At 26.2% G+C, this 24,991-nt stretch overlaps 1 protein-coding gene across 1 annotated transcript; it reads left to right on the forward strand.

Moving 5' to 3' along the window:
* The first annotated feature begins 592 nt into the window (after positions 1–592).
* On the forward strand, positions 593–23,334 carry LOC108770804 (aminopeptidase N). Its single transcript, XM_018522521.1, has 17 exons — positions 593–660; positions 937–1,430; positions 1,797–2,261; positions 2,629–2,809; positions 3,147–3,300; positions 3,528–3,648; positions 3,771–4,243; positions 4,684–4,967; positions 5,273–5,463; positions 11,089–11,520; positions 11,828–12,011; positions 12,382–12,541; positions 13,357–13,438; positions 13,606–13,955; positions 14,060–14,334; positions 22,698–22,888; positions 23,034–23,334. The coding sequence occupies exons 2-17, from the start codon at positions 937–939 to the stop codon at positions 23,332–23,334; spliced, it is 4,338 nt and encodes a 1,445-aa protein (XP_018378023.1). The 5' UTR covers positions 593–660.
* The last annotated feature ends 1,657 nt before the right edge of the window (positions 23,335–24,991 follow it).

Raw genomic sequence — 24,991 nt, forward strand, 5'->3', positions numbered from 1 at the left:
CTAATAATCTAATCTATCGACCAGGTCATTTTCTATCCACTTAACCCAGGATAGTCACTACTGGTTTTTATATTCCAGCGGCGAGCAAATGTGAATTGTTGTAAAATTAATATTTCATTTCTCTTTTTGGACATATTTGCTTTCGTTTTTAATAACTATTTCTTATAAATCGCAATAAAAAAGTGATATTAAATTAAACTTTTATTTTTTAGTAATACTGTTATATAATAAGCTATTTGCTTATTCTGTTTGATATTTATTTGGTGTCTATTACATTCTTCAGAAAATGACTAACTTCATATCCATTGACGTTCTCAAATACCAATAATTGGGGGGGGGGGGGGGAGAAACAATGAACAGTATACAATATATTATCAATAATAATTATTTAATTTAGAGCTGCAACAAAAACAACTTAGGCAATTTTTAAGTAAAAAAATGGCTACTCTTAGGTTAAAGTTTGTTTACATACCACCGTGTAACTTCTGATGATATCAGGTGCTGCCGGTGCTGGCATTATATTATTGTTTAGTGTTCTGTAGTCTCTCAGAACGACAAGAACAGTTAGGTCGACATATTTTAAGATTAGCCACGTTGATAAAATGCGTTACCTTGATACTCGGAATTGATTCTTATCGGTACGTAAATTTAATATAAAAGGTGAGTTATCGAGAAATAATATTTAAATATGTCATTTCGAATATATATATATATATATAGGAGAAATAGAGAAAATATATACGATTTTATCAGACATTCCATATATAACTCTTTTACATTACCGTTTATATGTTTTAAATTAAAATGAAAATGCATTTAGATAAAATTTTATTCGAATTATTTCCTTTTCCTCTGTTTTTAAATACAAAAATTTATTTAAAATAATCTTGTACTTAATATCTTAGTTTTTTTAACGGGAAAAACATGTACTTACAGATGTCCATAATGATAAACGGCATGACATTCTTAAAGCTGTTACTACAAAGCAATTTAATATTCTTCATTACGACAACTATTGTTACCGGCAAAAATTCGAAACATGACCCGCTTAATCATCTACCACAGCACATAATAGCATTGCATTATGACATCAAAATAACACTTCCTATGACTGTCGAAAACTATATTTTTTATGGCAAATCCAACATTAACATTATTGTACGTGACCCTACGCAGCAAATAGATTTGCATTCAGCGTTTGTAAACGTAAATGAACCGGTTAAATTAATTCACGAAATAACAAAAAAGTTTTATTTATCGTCGACTTATTCTTGTCGTTATCTATCGTTTATTTGTTCCTTATTTTTTAATGAATTGATAACGATTGGTTCTTACATACTCGAACTGAAGTACAATGGTACTATAATTAGTCACGAAAATGTTGATGGCTTTATCATAACTTCGTATAAAGATGGTGAACAGAATCTTAAGTGAGTACATATTAAAATATTAAAAATATGTGCTGTATGTGTAAAAACCCCTTTCAATGTAATTATATTATTTAATAAGTCTATATTAGCTTTGCAAGCATTTTTGAAAATTTAATGTAACCAACTTGTAACACTCCGAATTCCGTTATATGTTTAATAATTCGGAATTACTTTCGTACACACTGAGGATAATCTGATAGAGGTCAAAACGTTTGTATTTTATTTTATTTTATAACAATTATAATAGTATGCGGTTAAACATAGTACTAAAATCTAGTTTGACCTGTAATCATTTTAATGTTATCACTTTATTTAAATATTTGTATGCCAAATTTATTAACAAGATATATTATTAAAATGTGATAGATGGATTTACTCAGCAGGTGACTTTCAGAATACTATCGGAGTGCAATATGTATTTCCAGTTATAAGTGATTTAATGTTTAAAGCCACATTTGACATCATCGTTGATCATCCAAAACATTATACTGCTTTATCAAATATGCCAGTAGCAAGCATAAAGATCATTAAAGCTGGTGTAATAAGGTCAAATTTTCGAACTACTCCTGCAATACACCCCTATCATGTCGCAATTATAGTGGCCGATTTGATTACGCTTTATTCTAAGAAAGCATACGTTCCGCTGTTGTACAGCGGAGATTTAACAATAGCAAGACAGCTGTATTTTGCTTTGAACGTTGCTGAAAATACTACTATATATTTGAAAGATAAATATTTCCAGAATATGAATAATATATCACAAACGAATTGTGTAGCAATTCCGTACTATCGAGACGACGGCTTGCCAAATTTGGGACTCATTTTGTATAGGTAATATATAATGAATTGTACTTTTTTATAAAATGTCAGAGGATTTGCTGGTTATCTCCGCGTCGTGATCCATTGCTAATGCCAACATTTCGTGAACCTTGTTGTTCACTTCATCAGGGCGAGGAGCGCACTGATACATCACTTTATCAATATATCTATAATACAGATCATGGCACGGTAATAATTCGCAAATTCTTTGGTATCTTTGAGGCAAATACTCGCGAAAATCTTAAAAAAACATTACTATACTTTTCTTTAATTTGTTTTTTTTTTCAAAAAAATATTTAAGGATATGCTAAAGAAGAGGTTTTGACAAATTAATTAGATTAATGTAAGCAAAGTATTTACTTTATTAATTGTTTTTTAGTCAAGAAGCTATTAGCTATATTGAGGAATTGAATTCTATTCAGCGCAAGACAGAAGTTGCAGCCTTAGTAGCACGTAAAGTGGCAAATCAATTTCTTAATAAAATCACCCTATCTAGTTGGTCTGACATATGGATAAACGAGGGCATTGCAACATTTTTGGGAATGCATGTTGTCGACAAGGTTGTCTTCTTCATATATATTATTCGCGCTATTAAACATTGGCTTTGTTTACGCAGTTAAAAGAAAAATGCTTGTTAATATCACAATATGAAAAGTTTTAAATTTTTATAAGCTTATTCATTAAAAATAGAACACATTGTGCAACTGTTCTTATAAAATTTAAATTATGAATAAGCAATCAGCCAACACACACGAAATCGACGTTTTATAAAATTAGAATGATATAGTAAAAGCTTACAAGAAATTTTTCCAAATTGTTTTAATAAATTGCTAATTCGAAAATCCAATTACTTTCAATCAAATATTCATTTAATTATATTAAAATGTTTGTCTTTAGATTTTCACAGATCTTCAAATAATGGATTTATTCGTAGTTTGGACTCGATGTGAATCTCTTCATTTGGAATCTGTCACTAATATGCCATCTATTGTATTTCAAATTAAAGAACCCTATGACATCAAATTCTTTTCTTCTTTTCGTTACAATAAAGGTAAAAATAAGTAATTAAACAATTAACAACCTGATCATCAATGTCATAAATAAATAAGAATAATTATCTACAATAGAATTATTCATTATATTTATTTACAATTCATTTTAACTTTGCTATAAAAGAAAAAAATTTATCTAAAATATAAATTAATTTTTGAAAATCAAATTATGCATATTCACGAAGAATATATATATATATATGGACAATAAGACAAATTTATTGTAAACATTTAAATAATTTATCATATACTTTAATCATTGTAGCGTTCGCTTTATTGCGCATGTTATATCATATGATTTCCGACGAGGTATTTCGAAAGGGTATCTGCAATTATTTAAACAACCAGTAAGTATTATCTGAAAGTATACAGGATAAATATAAAGTATCATAAGTTGTTTGGTTTAATGAAATCTATTGTGATGTTTACTGTTAACAGTATCAAAATTTTATAAATTCAATTCATATAGGGTAGATCATATCGGCAATATCGGAGAATTGCAACATTCCAGCAATGTTGCAATAACATTGGAAACGTTACACCAATGTTGCTGCAACTTACGGTGCTGTATGAGCGATGTGTCTGTTAAATCAACACCTGCCGACGATTTATGGGCCGTTATGCAAACTGCTCTGAATGAATCTAATCACAAAAACGGATTGAACATAAAAAAGATGATGAACTTTTGGATAACACAAGATCAATATCCTATATTAAAAGCGACACGAAATTATAATGATGGTAGCACGGTAATATGGGCAGAAATACATAATATATCTAAACTGCACGAATGGTTGATACCTGTGACCTACACTACGCAAACGGAGCTTAATTTTAACATTACACCTTTCTTCCAAGAATGGATAACCTCTGAACAGTCTTTTATACACTTACCATCAATTGATGTAAATGATTGGATTATAGTCAACTTACAACAACTTGGTGAATATTCGAATTTATTTCACTTTTATTTCTGTGTCACATTTAAGTTTAACATTATTCCTTAGTTTCATTTGTATCTTTTATTTCTTTATGCTCAAAATATATAATATGTCTCATTATACTATATGTATAACATATAAAATTGATATATGATTAATTGTTGCAAGCAAAGTAAAATACATTAAATTTTGTATACAATTTAATCATTATTTAACTCTATTTAAATTTACACAGTTAATTTTTACGTTCAATTTTTAAAAACTGCACTCATTAAATGTTATATGAAATTAGTACTTTGCAATTTTTAAATTATATGTGCAATTTTTGGTATTATTTACACATTTTGATTAAAGAAATAAATACATAATTTTCAGACACTTTTTTGATAAATCAAAAGAATATTTAATAATCATTAAAATTACTTATTTATTTATTTATAGGATATTATCGTGTCATGTACGATAGGAAAAATTGGCTAAAACTTGCAAGCTATCTAAATTCGGATAAATATAATAAGATACATGTTGTAAATCGTGCGCAAATCATTGATGATGCATATTATTTTTTTATGAGGGACCAACTCGGTTGTGATATATTTAAAGAACTTACACAATACCTATCGCAAGAAACAGATTATATACCATGGTATCCTATGTTTAATATTTTTAGAAACATTTTAAATTACTCAAATATATTTTCACATCCAGAAGCTTCATCTATGAAGGTAACAGATCTTCTTAATGAAAAAGTATCACATATTAAATTAACATACACAATTGAAAAATAATATTTTTTAAATATTTTCATTAATTTTTTAAACGCTATGTGTATGTGTGTATATATACGTATATATATACATATATATAGCGCGATCAGACTCGTAAATCTTGGAATAGCATTATATTCATTTATATATAAAATAAAATATTTAATAAACGGTATTCACACATAGGCGTAAAAGACGCTTCTATATGTATGTAAACAACAAAAATTGATACGTTAAATTCATCGTTATTTAAATATTTTTAGGAACATATGCGAAAAATCATGTACGATCTTCTTGAAAAGATTGGATACGTCAATCGAGTTAACGATAATATTCATATAATATCTTTGAGAGAAGAAGCTGCGGAATGGGCATGTTTCTTTGGTGATGACACTTGTAGAAAAAGAGCTTATAAAGAATTACAAGACTACATGACTCTCGTTACTAAACACAAGTAGTTTATTGTTTAAACATGATTTTGATTGTTACATTTTGTATTTTACACGACGCTATATTTGTTATTCAATCAAGATACGAGATAATAATTTAAAAAATAGAATTTTTATAACAGATTTTTATTCTTTTTTTATATTGTAGAATTTTATTGAAAAAATGGGTAGCCTGTGGAGGTTTAATGACAACAAATGCTAGTACTTGGTATAATATGTACAATAACCTATCTGATAGTGTAATATTAAAATATTTGCCTTGCGTTGAGCAACCAGTTGTAATCAAGCACTATTTGAAAATAATAAGATCGAAGAAGGAAATATCAGATGATAATTACAACAATATTTTTTTTTCTGCTATTGCATATCATGCAAACAATGATGATATGCTTTCTGCCATACTTACCGATTTTGAAGCAGTAAAACCCAGGTAATGATATTTTTTTTATCAATACGTACTGCAGTGTATATTATAAAAATCCATGTACAATTAGTTATAAATTACTTTCATTTTTTCTTATAGAGAACTCAACTTCTTGGACATAATAAAGCGTATTATTAAACATATGTACACCAAAAATCAATTAGCAATGGTAAAATGTTTTAAATCTAAACACTACGTTTATTTTTTAACTTTTTATTGTTAAGTTTATCTTTGTCTCTTATACATATATGTCTTTTATGTGTTATCTTATATTAATTGATAATATATTAAAAATGTAAATTTACGTTATTTTGTTTTATCGTATAAAATGCAAAATTGTTAGTTAATATTAATATAATTTATTTTAGATAAATGATTACGTGAAAGATAATCAAAAATATCTAATTTCGAACGTAAAATACGAGATACATGACCACTTGTCTGAAAAGAATAACTTATTAGGTTGTTTTGAGAACTCGAGGAAATCAAGATCTTCTCGAGAAACTCAAACATTCGATGAATTTTGATTATGTTAATATCATGGAGTTCAATAAGTTAATGTGTGTTAAGTAAGTAAATTATAATAATTAAAAGATAAGTTTTATCGCGTATTTCGAAATTCTAAAATATCAAAATTATACATAAATTAAAATTAATGTTAATTAAAAGTGACGTTAACTTTTTAATACGATTTTCGCGTCATATTTCTATATTAATTAATTTAGAATTTATATTTTCATAAATATTAAATTCCATATAATAAATACATATCTATCGCTTATGGTAACTAAATGTATAAGAGATATTCTATGTTTATATCTCTTATATTCTCTATCTTTCCATGAAGAAAATAATATTTTAAAAGAATAAATTATGTAATGATAATGAATTTCGATATTTTCTGTTTTACAGAAGGTAAGCTTTGTAGAAGGTGTTTCTCTTTTAAAATCTTTATATATATTGACGAAAGTTCAAATATGATTGTTAAAAATCGAGAAATATTAGTTATTTCCAGAGTTTTTTATGAGAGTTGTCATTGGCGATATTAAATGTATAATTATTTATATATGTTTATATGTATAGATTATTTATATATGTTTATATATAGATATGTATAGATGTATAAATAAGTTTTATATTTTACTTATTTTACTCTTATTTTCAATTATATTTTGTTTATTAATAATTATTTTCACGGCCAGTTTTTAATAATATCTGATTTCATAATATCCGTGGCTTCATTATAATATAATTAGTACATGAGTTTTGAAATTATATAAAGAGAATAAAAACAATTGCAATATTAAATTTTTTTCATTTATGACTTCCAAAAAGCATGATCTAAATCAGGCCTGTCCAATTTGAGCTCCGGAGCCAAAATGCAAAGCCATCGACGCAAAGAAATTTAATGTGAGTAAGATCTCGGGGACTGTAAAGTGTTGAATAGCGTCACTCAGATGCGTATCGACACTTTACGGTCTTCGAAATTTTACTCAAGCTCAAATTGGAAAGGTCTGATCTAAATGATAATTGGATAAATGGATACGATCAACGCGATGCTACAAACGCTTTGAAGCGTTTTTTAATTGGTCAGTTTGTAAAATTTCTTCTTCTAATTAGTCCATCGAACTCTTCAAAGCATTTGTAGCGCGACTTTGATCACAGCCAATGTCTTCGATATGCCAAGCTCTACTGCAAACTTGAGAAACCTTAGACGTTGCTATGTATTTATATATAAAATTCCATAAATAATAATTAATAGTAATGACGATAAATTCACATTTGTAAAAAGTTGTATTTATATTATTTATATTTACCACAAAAAATAAACAATTTATCATTTACCACTGTGCACATCAAGAGAGACACGATTGTATCAAAGGATCATGTACTTAGATAATATGAAAGCTATATTTAATTGTAAGATCCTTAGATTAATCAAAATTCAATAAAATAGATAAACCAAGTTCTTATTTTTATTTAGTGTAATTAATGACTTAGGATCAAATTATGATAAATTTATATGAAACTCTGAATATTATGCATCATAAAATGTATAGAATTTTGTTACTTATTATTACTACTCCGTCAAATGGTTCACAATTTCCTTATTTAACAAACATGTTGTCGAATTATTTTCGAAAAGAAAAGCGAAAAGAGAAAAAAAGCTTAATATAAAATAAAATATATTTATCATATATTTTAATCTATATAACGTACGCGCATACATATACGTATAGATAAAACATGAAATTAAAATCGAATGCATATTTTTTTTTTAAATAATCAATTAGAGACATAAAAACAACATTGATTTGACTATACTAGTAACTAAAGTATCTGTTATCCTATACATACAGTTAGTTATTATGTCATTGAAGATACATATAACCTTACAGATTGTTTTCACGACATCACGTATTTATTACGAGTTACTGATGTCACCGTTAGTATTCGGTATACTCCCGACAAGTAAACTGATTAAAAGAAACATGTGTCTCTTACTAACAGCGGCCGGCTATTAACGGTAAATTTCTACCAAAAACAATCAAGTGTACAATTTTAAAGTAAAAGGTAATGGATAAAAAACATATTTAGCCCTTCTTTTTAAAGATATAAATATATAACTAAATATATATATTTTAAATAATGCAAAAGTACAAATGCAGCATTATTTCTTTCAATTTCTAACTTTTAAATTCTGAAAGAATAAATGTATTTTGAAAAAACATTATACTTTTCTATAAAATAGAAATTCACTTGCTTTTAAAAAATATAAATTTAAATAAAAATGAATAGGCCAACACAAACAAGCAAAAGCTTTTTTTATTTTCGCGCATTTGTAATTTGGTTGAAAGAAATACAGCTTTCAATTAATATTCTCCTTCCGTTAATATTATATTGACGCGCGGATATCTGCATTTATAAATTGTATTATTTATTCTTAATTAGATTTTAGGCGTATATATTTATTTGTGTGTCATAGTTGACATAAATTCTAAATGTGTATTGTATCATTTAGAAATAATTTTAAACAAAAGAATCACTGAACATCAAACAAAAAGTTAATAACAATTTGAAATAATTGTATTTAATCTATATTATTATTATAAAGTTAGAAAAAGGAAAGAAACGTTTAATACCGCTTATATCATGCTCTATATAATTTTTCGAAATACATATGTACTTATGCATTCAATTTATGATCTCGAACCAGTTAATTTCTAGTTACTTTATACGCGATATTTATTTGTTTCAAACAAATGAACAAAAAATAAACACTAATTTCCAAAGGAAATATGTATATCAAATATAAACTTTTTTTAGTCTTTAATACACGATACAATATATTTAGTTACAGGTTACAAGACATAAAAGTATGAAAAGTATGTACAGTCAAAGAAATAATATTGTAATAACTTTAAAAGAATGAATTCGAATATTTATTGTTTAATAGAATGTTATGTAATATTAATACTGAAATATCATATATTATGATAAAATGTTACGATACTCTTTTAATTATAAAAATTTAAAATATTATATTACATTTGTATTAAAAATAAAAATGCCTTATTGATAGATATCATTTATCAAAAATGTCTAATAAGATGATATAGCAAAATTTATTTAAACTAGAAATGTATCCATTCATTCAAAAACTATTCTAAGAATTATTAATTAAAATCAAATACATATTAAGAAGACATAATTCAATAATGTATAAGTAACTGCAAGAATGTCGTAAAATTACAATTACTACATCGTAAGTCTTGAAAAAAACACGATAAAATTCCAATATATTAAATAAATTATTAAAGCTTCTTCATACAAGTCTTTTTTAACAAAATTACGGGAATTGATTTTATACCTTTTATTGTTTTCTGTTGTATCCATATATAACTTTATAATAGAGACTCTGTTCAGCTCTTCTTGCTTTTCTTCCTCTTAACAAAAAATGTTGTTACAGATACCGGAAATGAGAATGATGGAATTAATAAAAATATTGTTAGGCATTAACCTAATATTTATCTCAGTAACGTTTGCTACTAACTGTAACAAGTCGGACGAACCTCTTAATAATAAAGTTCAAATAATAAAACCAATAGCCTATAACGTCACCTTCGTAATGTATAATAACGAAAATGACTACAAAAATGAATTATATATGTATGACTACTATGAAACGGTGTTTCATAGTAGTAATTTTTATGAATTTTTTGAAAAAAAGATTTATCAACGACTAAAAAAAGACAATTTTATTTTCTATGGTGACTCTACTATACTTTTTGAAGATATTCATAGAAAACGTATATTACATCTACATGCAAAAAGTCTGGTAATAAATATATCGGCGACAAAAATTCGTTATTTTGCCTATGGTACGTACTATGAGATTGCTCCTATAAAGCACAAAATAAACAATGAAAGCCAAGCTATCGAAATTCTTTTTCGTTGTTCTTTGTTACAAAACGTCGATACTTATCGAGTATCTATGAAATTTCTCGGGACAGTAACCGATGATAAAAGAGGGATTGTCAAGACATCTTACATAAACGATAAAGGCAAAAAGTCGTGAGTAGCATAAATCTAATAAATTTAAGTATATTTTCTAGATAAAAATTATTTAAGAAACATTAATAGCTCTCTACTTTTAAATTTGCATAAAAAATATTTTATATTTACAGTTAATTTACATAATAATCTAAATTTATATCATTAACATTTTTTAACATAAATACTAACATAAAACAGCTAAGAATAATGGCGCGGTAATTAAATGCGCAATAAAAATTTCATTAAAAATTTATTTACTTCATACTCTGAAAATTAAAGTATGAAATAAATACAATTTTTACTGGAAATCTTACGCATTAATTACTACCGTTATGATTAGTTGTCTTACATATTTGTTGACACGGTATAGTATCTCTTAATAAATATAACAAACATATATAAGACAACTGATGATAACGGCAGTAATTAATGCGTTACAAGATTTTTAGTAAAAAATGTATTTACTTCATACTTTGATTTTTAGAGTACGAAGTAAATAAATTTGTAATAAAAATCTTATTGCGCGCGCGCGCGCGCATTTAATAACAATGCCGTTACTCTATTTCGCGCCGAGTATTTATTTTCTTAATACTCATATGCCAACGATAATTGAAAATTAAAAAATTCATATTGTTAAAATATATTACAGATGGTTATTCATAGCTGATTTCCAAGGGGTTGGGGTCCGACAGATATTTCCGTGCTGGGATGAGCCGAATATCAGGAATTTTACTATTTTCATAAAGCATGGTCGATATAGGGCTTTATCGGATACAAAAGTTACTAACATGTTCAGCGTTAAACATGAAAAGAATTGGACACGTTTCAAACCAACCGTTAAAATATTTCCTCACAATGTACTGATTGTATTGCACGGTCTTAAACAAGTTAATGACTCAAACATATGGTGTAGAGAACAAGTAAAACAAAACATGACATTCTTACAGTCAATTGCTAAGAATACCGCACTTTATTTAAAATTAAAATTGGAAGATATAATACATCCACAATCAGTGACCCATGTTGTAGTTCCGGGTTTTCTAGACTCAGGCAAGCAAAGTTGGGGAATTATCCTTTATAGGTAATGCTTTTATATAAAGAAAAGAAATTTGAATTTCTTCATTTGAAGAAATGCACTTAATGTTATCGACATTAAGTGCATTTAACATTCAACTAAATTAGTTCTAATATTAAATATTAAATAACGGAAAAACTTTATACATAACTTAATACAATGTCTTATAACCGAATGTATAGAATAATATATATTTACAGCTCATATCACTTACATTGTATATTGAAAAGATATCATTTATATATCAAACAAAAATTAAATTCGATACACATAATAATAAGATTTTTAACTAAGTTGTTTTATTATTTTTTAGAGAGACAGATGTTCTCTACGATGAAAAATTAGATTTTATTGCTTGGAAATTGGAAGTAGCATTCATGATAGCACGTAAAATCGCACATGAATACGTTGGCAATCTCATAGCCCAACCTTCGTGGTTTCATTTTTGGCTAAACGAGGGTATTGCTACATTTATGGCAATGAAGACAGTCGATCAGGTTGTCCTCTATAAATAAACTTTCTACATCATTAAATAATTAAAAAAACTAATTAACAATATAATCTAAAACATAAAAATATATTGAAATAAAACGCATTCTTAAATTGAGGTAATTTATGGCTGGGGGATAAAAATTTGCGACAAATAATTTGAATGCATGGATAATTTTTATTATAAACTGGAACTTATTTTTGAAATTGTTAATAAATTTTTTAATTAGTAGTAAGAATAGTTTTCTAAGAAATAAAACATTTTTGTTTAATATATATAAGAATAAAACGTTTTATTCAATAATTGTGAATAATGTGCATTATTATACGTTGTGGTTGAACAACAATTTAATTACATTCAATTTTTGTCACTTCTAGCACTTCTCAACAGTATATTCCAAATTAATGGATTTATTTGATGTAAAATTTCAACATGAGTCTCTCCGTTTGAATGATTATTATAATATGTCTCTCATATACGAAATTGATACACCATCTGATATTGATTCAATTTTTTCTTTAACTCATTATATTAAAGGTAAGAAAAAGAAGATGTAGTTAAATAATTGTTCACAGGAAAAATTTAAATATAAAAATGAAAAATATATGCAAAATAAATTATAATGATATTTGTTAATAATTTATTTATAAGATGTTCTTGAACTTATTGTACAATCGGGAAAGGGATGATTCTATGTGAAAAGATAATCAAAAACGTAGAATAAAATTTTTTCATCTGGAGGCTTTGCTTTCGAGCGAATCGATTATACTCGCAGAGTATATGTACCTTTAATTATGTTTCAACTTGATGGATCCACACTGTGGATCTTTATTTTTCCTCATGTTTGTTTTTATTATTGTACCGGGTCAATCAAAAGTATAAAAACAAACAAGATATTTACGCATATGAATCTATTGCTTTATAAATTGTTGCAAACGTTGCCTGTTCTGTCGAATATATAATTCTGCCCTTTGAAGTAAACTTTTATAAAGGCCATCTAAGATATTCTAATGCTCTAATTTCTAACTTATCAATTAAATTTGTATTCCGCGAATATTTAAAATCACTTTTTTCGAGAACAAGGCTTGGCGTGAAAAAATTTTATTCTAGGTTTTCGATGTATGTTTTCATGTGAATTCCCTTTTTGATTATATTACAAGATTATAAATATATATGTTTATTAATTATATGTTATGAAACACTCTTTAGTAAGATAAAAAATATATGTATTAAGAATTTGAATTTTACACTTTTCTACCGAATTAATTCAACATTTCAAAATTTAAAACCGTATTTAAACTATTTTAAACATACTCCAATTCTTTTTATAATAGAGATTATAATTGTTGTAGCACCTGTCTTTATACGTTCATTGGATAAAATTCTACCTGATGATATACTTCGTATAAGTATCGACGATTATATATCAAAACAGTAAGTAACACAACTGTAATATAATAATTATTTATTATAATCAGATATAATAACGGATATTATAATTAAAAATTGTATAGAAATATAATATATGAATAAATTAAGTAGCCATTTTATACATATTTATAATGCAATCTGCCTTTAACACTTTATTACTTTAAATTTAGCAAGTTTAAATCTATCGATACTAAGACTACTGCTCTCGAAAAGTTTTTTGCTGCCATAAAATATAATCTAATGGGTGATGAATCTAATTATATGGACGTAATGAAGATATTCACTCAATGGACAAAACAAGAGCGCTATCCCGTGTTGAAGGTGCAGCGAATACCTTTCCAAAACAAGTTTAAAATATATGTAGTTGAATCATGCCCCGAAAATTTTCCGATACCTGTAACTTATATTGAACAGAGGAATCCTTATGTTATGCATAACGCATGGCTAAACAAGCCAGATTCAGATTTATTTGTTTACATTTACGATAGCGACTGGATCATTGTCAATATACAACAAACTGGTGAATATAAATCAATAAATATGTTATGCTTTTATATCTATGATGTAAATAAAATTTTACATACTGTTGCATATTTAATAATAAAATTTGTGCATTATATACAGGATACTATCGTGTTAATTACGACGACGATCTTTGGCAAAAACTTGGAGTCTATCTAAATTTAACGGAATATTTTAATATACAAGTTCTGAATCGTGCTCAAATCATAGATGATGCATATTATTTTTTGTCAACAAACAAACTTGATTTCAAGCTATTCAAAACACTCACGTATTATTTATCAAAAGAGACAGATTATATAGCGTGGTATCCTATGTTCAAAATTTTAGAACAGATGTCGGGCTTTTTCCCATTTCTACAAAGTTTCGAAGTTAAGGTAAATAGTAATAAATTTCATCAACAATTAATAATTATTAATATAACCATAAAGGAATTAAAACATGAAGGTATTTTTTAAACGTATATATAACATTATGCCACTTGTTACTGTAATGACAAATCAATATAAAATTTATGTTATTTATCAATATTTAGGAACACTTTCGGAATATCTTAGATAATGTTTTGAATAACATCGGATATTTAGACATTATAGAGGAAAATAAATTTACTAAATGTTTAAGATTAGAAGCCGCAAGATGGGCATGCATTCTGAAGTCTTACTACTGTACTATTACTGCTGTTTCTGATTTAATACGGTTTTACGAAAAGCCAGATCCGTATGAATAATACTTCTTTTAATTAGAATTTTTCTAATCAATCTCAATGTAGAACAAATTATCAAAATATAAAAAAAGAAAGAAATTAAGTAGGCAAGGTTTGCGTCAACCATTAACAGGTTTGAGTCAATTTTAATTCAATTGATTTGATTACATATAAAGATTGAGATACACTAGAAGTGTAGTGTGTTTTAGCTTGGAGTTTAGAATACTTAAGAACTCTCATATCAATTACACACTATTGATGGCCCAAAATGGAGCTGAAACGTTTCTAATGTAAAGATGTAATTGATGGATATATATTTGTTACTTGCATTCCAATAACTGCAGTGCGTGACTGTTCGCTTAATTTTATTCTTTTTTACATATCAAGAATTTTTTAATTTATTATTGTTTATCAAAATATAAAAAATGACAAAAAGTTAATTGATGTAATAAATGTTTAATTTTATTTTATAGTAAGACCAATCCGATTGTAGCGTTAGGAGACATGATTTATAATCATCTAGATTCTAAAGAACAGATTAACAAACATCCTAGAATTTTGCCGGGATGGAAAGAATGGATGTATCGTAACGGAATGATATTAGCAAACGTTATTACTTGGAATAAAGTTTTAACTGCAGATGTATTAGACAATAAACGTTTAGAATATCTAGCATGCTCCGAAAATGAAGATATCATTGTTGGCTATATCGATCGATTGATATATGGATATTTTACTGAACAACAACATCGCATTACAATTTTTCATTCTATTATTGCAAGACATGCGAAGAATGATTTAATACTCAATCACATATTACGCTATTTTGAAAAAGTAGTATCAATAATGCCCGGGTAACAATATTTTATAAATACACATTAATTGAAATAAAAGTTTATTATGTCTACTGATTAATTATATCTGGCATTTTATTTTTAACAGCAAAATTGGAACGCTTATAATGATGGCAGACATTATCAATTATATATATTCTACAGAACAAATTGACAAGGTAAATTTTATAAATATACATATACAGCTAGTTTAATCAATTCAATCAATTTTCTTCGAAATTATTGCTGGTACAAACAATTGCAGACGTAGTAGCCTTTCATGATTTACGTGTACATTTTTCTTTGCCTTCTCTTATATCCTCGATTATAACAGTTACGTCTCGCTTTCTGCCATCAGCTTAAATACATATATAAGAACCGACTATAATTTTGTCTATTTTTTATTGATAACCTCTAGCTAGGTTCTTTTTCACAATTATTGTTGTCGATCTTCTTCCTGTTGTTTTTTTAACTCTTGGAATGAGATCAAATAATGTATTTAATGTGCTGTGAAACATAATGCTTTAAAAAGAATAAATCATGTATTAATGAATATTAATATTTTCTGTTTCAGGTGAAACTTAAAATGTTAGAAAAAGCATATTCTTCTTTTAATAGTTATTACATTAATAAAAAAATAAGATTACGATCGTTACAAATACAGGAACACATTGGCTACTTCGAGAGATTTTTAAAGACAAAGAGTTAATGTTTAACAATGTTATAAGTAAAATTATATTTAACAATACTATATGTATTTATGTAATTATCTATGTATTTATGTTATGTACATATATATACATTGTTATATAATTGAATATATTGACATAAACTATTTTATGTAAGCGATTTCGTCGGAAAATATTTTTTTAGAATCAGTTTATACGCTAACAAAAAGACAAAATAAAAGTATAAAATACGAAGTTGACACACACTTTGAGTATTTCAGAAATTTTGTTGCAAACCAAATAAATAACCATTTAACAATATTACAAATATATATAAATAAATTGTTATCTCAATAAACATTTATATTTTACTATTATTTTTATTTTAATTACGTATTGTCAATTAGTAGATAATTTTTTTTACTATTTTAATCTTTAATAATACATATCATCGATGGTCGTTAATGTATTTATTGATCTTATAGAAATTTGAAGAAATAGTAGTAATCATAGTTAAACATATATTTTTATATTATGGTCTAAAAAAAATTTAATGTGCAAAGCATTGTAAATTTGGGAAACGATGAACATAGTAACGTTTATAAGACTTTAATAAAGATTTAATTAACAATTGCTTTCATAACACAACTATAACTTTTGCTCAATATGCCGCATGGGTGGGAGCCACTTTATACCTCTTTGTAATTAACAAAATTTTCCTCTTATTTACGAAATATGTTTATATATAAGTATTTAATTATTGAATCAGATTAACACACAACGTTTGCAATTCTTATTATTATATCACAATTGTATGAAGATTTATAATAATTTGAATAAAAAGTAACAACTGAAATAAAGTCACAACTAGCTTTGCTCTACCTTAATCGAAAAATCTAATAAATTACAAATATAGGTACATTGTACAAATAAAATTTTTTAATCAACTGCATATTTCCGGAGAAAAATTATTATTTTGGATTTAGAGCAAATAATATTAATTTATTTGACAAAATCGGTAAACATTATACAATACACAGTTATATTATTGTTACACATGGTTTCAAAAAGAAATTTTCACAATATTTATTATGAACTATTAATCGCTAATGTTCGGTAAACTCTCGACGTGTAAGGTTGATTTCTTAAACATACTTCTGCTAATAATAATCAATTTTTAACCGTAAATTTTCAGGAGAAATTATATCTTATTCAGAAATGCAATTTTAATGTGTGTGTAAGAGGTAAGAGATAAAAATAAATCTATTGTTTTTTTTTGTTTAAAGATAATATAGTATATTATACTCTAAATAATTCTAAATGCGAATGCAACACTAGTTGTCTTTAATGTTTTCGGAGTTCTTGACAAATAAATTTGCTAAATTTTGTATATAAATTTCAATGGCGAACTTCCCTCATTGGACAATGTTTGTATTCTTCTTTCTTCTGACAACAAAACATTAATTGTTACAGATACCTGAAATGATGGTTACCATGGAATTGATAAAATTGTTATTAAGTGCTAGTCTAATAGTCATTGTTGCAAGGACTGTTACAAGTAATATCCTACCAGATGAAGTAATTCCTATAACTGAAGAGACATTATTGAAACTAATACACTATCACATCAACTTAACGATATACACGAACGAAAACTATATAGATACAGATTTTTATACAGGAAAAGTAAAAACATATATTGATAATGAACGAGCGAAAGGCAATTTTATCTTTTATGGTGAATCCATTATGCATTTTCATCTTACAAATGGAGTAAATTTTATAGAAGTGAATACAAAAGGCCTAAAAGCATATTATACGGGAAGAGTTTTTTTTGATTATGAAAATTTACATTTGAATCGGGAAAAGATACATAGTTTATTTAATAATAAATCAGCTTTCATTGTTGTTGATCATACTTTTACACAAGGGTGTGAATATTATTCTTATCATTTACTCATGAAATTTGTTGGTACAATAACTGATAACACAGGAGGCTTCTTCAAAATATCTTATAAGAGCGACATAGGAGAAAAAAAGTGAGTAGTATATAAATCGAAAAGAATTAATAACATTTGCTAAGTAAAATGTTAATTGTTATTTGCATAAAATATGCACGTATTATTTTGCACATATACTAACAATATAAATATAATAAACGTGTCGTGACATAAATATATAATATAAAATATTACTATCTATTATATAATATATTAAAAACCAGAAAAAATGTAATAACTTATATAATGGAAAATATGCTACATATATATCATTCTCCAATTGCCTCTTAGTCATGTTTCACCATTTTCCAAGCTTTAATACTTATATGCCGGAAATAATTGAAAACATAAGATATGATATAAAAATACTTAAAATATGTGACAGGTGGATAATCGTAGCAGCAGATTTCCAAGGGATTGGAGCGCAACAAATATTTCCGTCCTTGGACGAGTCAGCTCTCAGAGCCAACTTTACCATTTCCATAACACATCAACCAAGTTATATAGCTTTATCGAGTGCGAAGGTTAACATTACACGTATAGAAACACTTGGAAACAATATCGCGGCTACAACGTACTTCGAAACAACTGATAAAATATCCCCTTATCAGGTAGCGATTGTATTGTCCGAACCTACAATTTGTTTTTCTTCTACGTGGCACTGGTGGTGCGGACGACATTTTATGTCTTTGCAGCTCAAAGACATAAGATATGCACAGAACCTAGTTGAAAATTTCAAACCATATTTAAGAAGAGTATTTAAGAACTCAAAGATTCCAGGTAAAATAGATCATATTGTAATCCCTGGTTTCAAAGACGAAGGCTTGGAAAGTTGGGGACTCGTTCTATATAGGTATTATTTATATATACTAAAAAGTAAAATTTTCGTTTTAGAAAAATTTGGTTTTATTAAATTTTCTAGAATTGCAAAATTTAAAGAAATGCTCATTATTGTACTTTAGATCAGTTCAATTATATAAAAATAAAAATATATGATTTGTTGCACTATGTGTTAACGCATATATAGAACAATGCATATTTACAGTACATCACCTACACCTCACATAAAAAAATATGACTTTTTTTAATATCAGATCAAAATAATTTCAATACTTATAACAAAAGAAGATCTTTGACTGTTATTTTATTATTTTAGGGAATCACTTATTCTTTACGATGAAAAATTAGATACTGTTGCGCGGAAATTTGAACTGGCACGTATGGTAGCACATAAAATGGTGTATCAATTCTTTGGCAATTTGATCAGCCAATCTAAGTGGTCTTATTTGTGGTTAAACGAGGGTATTGCTACGTTTTATGCAATGAAGCTTCTCAACAAGGTTATTTCTTTATAAATATTTTTTTACTAGTAAAAAAAACCGCTAACTGATAGATTGTAGAAAACTCGTATACATTATTTTTATTTTTTAAGTCTACTAAATATTGATTTTCAATTTTTTTTTAATTTCAATGGAATCAGAAATATAAATTAATTTAGAAAATAATCATACCCTGGAATTAAAATTATATATATATATATATATATGTTATTATATTTTTTATTATAATAACAAAACAGCGAAAAAATTATTTTTTGATAGTAAACAGTGTATAATGTTATATGATCCAATTAAATAGCTAGTTAAACGTAATAATTACGTTAAATTTTTATTATTGTAGTATATAAACCCTCAATTAATGGATTTACTCGCAGTACAGTTTCAACATGAGTCTCTTCATTTGAATGATCATTACGACATGCCTCTTGTACCAAAAAATAATACGTCTTTTGACAATACGACATTTTTCCCTTTAACTCATTATGTGAAAGGTAAGAGCAAATGTAAATATAGTTTTGTTGCTAAGCTGACTTCAACATTGAATTTAATAAATCTAATATATTATTTTACTTTATTGTTTTTTAATATCTTAGTATAATTTATATTGTTTCTTTAATGTTTCTTAATATCTTACCAATTTATATAAATTTAATAAAATTTATAAAACATTAAAGTATTTATTAAAAATTAATAAAGTTATTTTCAATCGCGTAAATAAGACCGTTACTTCTAAATTAATAACGGAATGTTTACGAATCTTATTCTAAATATGGGACTCAAAATACAAGAAACATTATAGCGTTAAAAAATTATCCATCGATAATTTCCAAACGTAAATATAAAAAAATTATACGGAAGATTAATCATATATAGCAAATTTGTCTACAATTTATTTTTTATATTAGTTTTATCATAACACACATTTTTGTAGTGAAACCAAATACATATACATTATTGAATTTAAAACATTTTTTCTGCGAATAAACGACATTTTTCAAATTTGTAAAAACTGTAATTAAATTATATTAAATACTGTTTCAAATTAATAATAATATTAATTCTTATAGCACCCAATTTTGTACGCACATTATTACAAACGATATCCTTATCTGTATTTCAAGCAAGTCTCAATACATATTTATCCATATAGTAAGTAATAAGATAAACGTAATATAATAATTTCACATTGTGTATATAATCAAACATATTAATCAGTATTGTTAATAGTTGGACGTCGTATGAAATTATATATGTATAATATATGTACAAAATTGTACTTGAATAACGATATTATATTTTTCAATCTCTGGCGAAAATAAAAATCGGAGCGTAAATCGAATGCAAGAGAAAAATAACAGAAGCGTAAATAAAACTTCTAGGAGGAGAAAATTGAAATAACAAAATTTAAAAGAGGCATTTACGCTTCTTTTTACATTTTGTTGTTTTAATTTTTGACTCTTAGAAACTTCGTTTACGCATTTATTACTCTGCCAGTACGTTCGACTTACGCTCCGATTTTTATTTTCACAAGGGATGCAATTTGTTATAACCTTTAAAGTTAAACTGTACAAATTTAGTCAGCTTAGATCCGACAATACTTGGGATGACACTATCGACAGTTTCTTCAATGTTCTCAAAAAAGCCGTAAATGAACCAAATGATGATCTAAATTTGGCAGTTAGATTGTATCATTGGACGATGCAAGAACGTTATCCTATATTACAGATGATACGAGATAAGGTTTCTCGAAACAAAGTTATAATAACATTACAGAAAGACTATTATAATAACTTATATCCGACAAATATGTGGCTACATGTGACTTATGTTACGAAAAACTCTTTCAATTATACAAGGGAAGAATGGTTGAGTCCGAACATGTCATGTTTAGAATTGACTATTAAAGAAGATGATTGGATCATTATTAACGTACAACAAGCTGGTGAATATTAACATATAAAATAGTGCTTTTATATTATATTTCATAAATTTTATATATTCGACATATTTAATCACGAAGTTTGTTTTATTATACACGACAGGATATTATCGTATTAATTACGACAACGATAATTGGGAAAAACTTGCAAGATATTTAAACTCAACGGAATATATGAACATACATGTACTCAATCGTGCTCAAATCATCGATGACGCGTATTTCTTTCTATTAAGGAACAAACTGGAGTACAGTTTTTTCAAACAACTCACTTACTATCTGTCTAATGAGACAAATTATGTAGCGTGGTATCCTATGTTCAAAATTCTAGAAAATATATCGGGCTTTTTCCCATTTTCAGAAAGTACCAGAGTCAAGGTAGATAACAATAAATATTACTAGCAAATCTTTGCAATAATTTTAATTGTCCAATTAAATTGTGCATAAAATATCAGAATCATATTTAAAAAATTAAAGTTTTATAAAAATAAAATAAGTGAATTAAGTCATATTTTTTTATGATAGTTACATTATTTGGATTAAATGTACAATATTTGAAAGCGAAAAGATATTATTTCCAGTCGTGATGATATTTCGATTATTTTGAATTCTACAAAATTATTTTAAAACAACAACTATATGCAATATATTTATTATTAATTTATTATAAGTATTAATTTAATAATCTGTTCCTAGACAGCACCCTGTCCAAAATCGGACCGTAAGACATCTCAAAGATGTCATGTAGATGTTTTTTTAGATCTTATATTATAAGACTTCTTAAGTTCTGATTTTAGTTATGCGTATTGTCTGAGTTACAGAAGTGACAATGCTAGTAGCTGATACAGAATGTCTTGTCTGATTTTAAATTCAGATGCAATTTTTCACAATTATATTAGCTTTTTTCTCTACAAATATTAAACTAAACTAAATACTCGTAAAAGTGTTCTAAAAAACAATTTCATATAAAAATTATTTTATCTCACCAAAAAATGTACGAAATTAATTTAAAAATGTTTAATTTTTCTAAAATATTTTTATAAGTTTAAAATGTTTAAAAACTCATATTTTACGTTTTAAGAAATAGGCCGAAGAATTAAAAAAATATATCTTATTATAGTTATTGAAAGATAAAGAATAAAAATACAAAGAATCGTTTTAAATCTTACGATCATATTTGACACCTCTTTCCATAAGTAACAATTAATAGGCAGTACAAATATATATAAAATTAAACTTATTTTTTTATTTTAGGAACACTTCCGGAAAATCTTGGTATTTCTTCTCTGTAACATAGGCTACGTCGACTTGAAGAATGACAATGATTTTACTAAATGCTTAAGGCACGAAGCCGTAAAATGGGCATGTGTTCTGAATTCTCAAGAATGTATGGTTGTTGCCACTTTTGATTTGATACGGTTATACGAAAAGTCAAAATTACATCAGTAATTTTCTTATAATTATGCTTCTTCTAATTATGTAGAGCAATTCTTAATACAGAATAAGTTCTCAAAATATAAAATAAATTAATATAAAGTAACAGAAACTTATTTATTGTAATTTCTATTCGTATTTTACGAAATGTTTTAGAACTTTTCCGGGATGGAAGGAATGGACTTATTGTAAAGGAATAATGAAAGCGAATAATATAACTTGGAACAAAGTGTTGAATGAGAAAAAAACACCATTAAACAATCAACTTTTAGAATTTTTAGCGTGCTCTAAATCTGATACTATCATCATCGGCTATATCAATCTTTTGAAGTTGAGATATTTTACTGATGTAAAGCAGTGCATTGTAATTTTTCATTCTATTATTGCAAAACATATAGACAATGATTTAGTCTTTAAGTATATACTACAAAATTTTGAAGAAATAGTACCCAGGTAACGCAATATTCTTTTTATAAACATGTATTAAGATCATAAAAATTTATGTGTAAAAGGTATGTGAATATGTCATTAATTACCTTCAGAATTCATTTTTACAGAGAAATCGATAGGAGGGTAGCTTTAGCAGAGATGATTAATTATTCACACTTTGAGAACCATCTTTTCCAAGTAAATGTTATAAATATAAATAAGTGTAGTATATATTTTCTATTATATAATGTTTTTTCTTCGTTGTTTTTCTTTTCAGTCTTCATTATTAGGATTCCTTTTAATTCCTTTATAATAATTTCTTTTTATCTTTTCTTCTTTTATGAACATTTTACTTCTGCTACTTCTCCCCTTTTAAAGAGAAACATTTTCTCAATTCTTTTCCAAAATTCTTTTATTATTTTGTCTCTTCTTTATCAATAAATTCTATGCCTTATCCACAAATTCTTTTTCATTGTCACAATTCTATTCCACAATTTTCTAATTCGATTTTCTTTTTGCAATTACTTTTTGGATAAATTCAATAATTGTTTCTCATGTGCTATGAAAAATAATGTTTTATAAGAATAAATGGAATTGTGTTAATGAGATCGTCAACATATAATTTGTTTCAGATAAGTTCTTTTGTTAAACATTTTCCTTTTAACGTCTCTACAGTTGTGAACAGAAAGATAAGAACACGAACGGATGAATTGTACAGACACATTCATTATTTTCAGAAATTTTTAGATACAAAGCAAGTCATGGTTTAATATTATTATATACTTATCTATATGCAGTATTATATATCTAATAAAATTTACTTCATTGATGTATGAATAAATTTTTTACTTGTACTATTTACTTGTATTTTAAATTATTCCATATCGTTTATGTTTATTTTAATGCGATCTTATTATTAACGTCCCATCTCACCTCACCAGTGGCCTCGTGGTAATACATTTATTAATATGGTAGTTTTAGAATTTTATTAAATTACAATTGCGATTTAACTCTTTCTTTCGTTATTACATATATGATTTTCTAATATAATGTCATCAATATACAAAGTACATTATATATTTATACATCCGTATTTATATCATATAAGAATTCAGAAAATTATTTTTTTAACATTTTCTTTATCAAAATTGCTATTTTTACATTGCTTGTGTATTTACATCAAGTATAGTAATTTCTATTGTCTAGCTTATCTCATAGTTCTGCGTTTCAATAAATGAGTGTTTTCATACTCAATTAATCGATTCGTTTTTTTCCAATTTTACGTAACAATTTTAACGTTCATTATTATCATGGAACTGAAGATATTTATCAGATCTTAAATCTCTAATATTATATAAAATAATTTACTCTTTTCATATTTATCATTACATTAAGATTATCTCTTTATTCATGACAATTAAGCATTATTTAGAAAGCCATAAAATACTAATAAGATAAATAATAGTTAAATAATTTGATGATGTTGAAGAAAACTATAAATGTGACATTCAGAGCTTTTAACAACTGATCACAGTGCTCATACAATTGCGTACCATTGCATCAGTTAAATATTTATATAAAAAGACATAATATTGCAAAAATTGTCACGTTTACAACCGTTCGTGTCTTGAAATAATACATATATGTATATATAAATAAAAATTCAATGAAAAAAAGAACAATCT

The sequence above is a fragment of the Trachymyrmex cornetzi genome, unplaced genomic scaffold (genome assembly GCF_001594075.2).
Source record: "Trachymyrmex cornetzi isolate Tcor2-1 unplaced genomic scaffold, Tcor1.1 scaffold1342, whole genome shotgun sequence".
Classification (NCBI taxonomy): Eukaryota; Metazoa; Arthropoda; class Insecta; order Hymenoptera; family Formicidae; genus Trachymyrmex; species Trachymyrmex cornetzi.

What these genes read in the sequence shown, in the direction of transcription:
- LOC108770804 (XM_018522521.1), top strand. Translation starts at nt 937, where the DNA reads ATGTCCATAATGATAAACGGCATGACATTCTTAAAGCTGTTACTACAA. An exon ending in CAGAAGCTTCATCTATGAAG is followed by an intron (nt 4,968 to 5,272) that starts GTAACAGATCTT and finishes AAATATTTTTAG; the next exon opens with GAACATATGCGAAAAATCAT. An exon ending in TGTCAATATACAACAAACTG is followed by an intron (nt 13,956 to 14,059) that starts GTGAATATAAAT and finishes CATTATATACAG; the next exon opens with GATACTATCGTGTTAATTAC.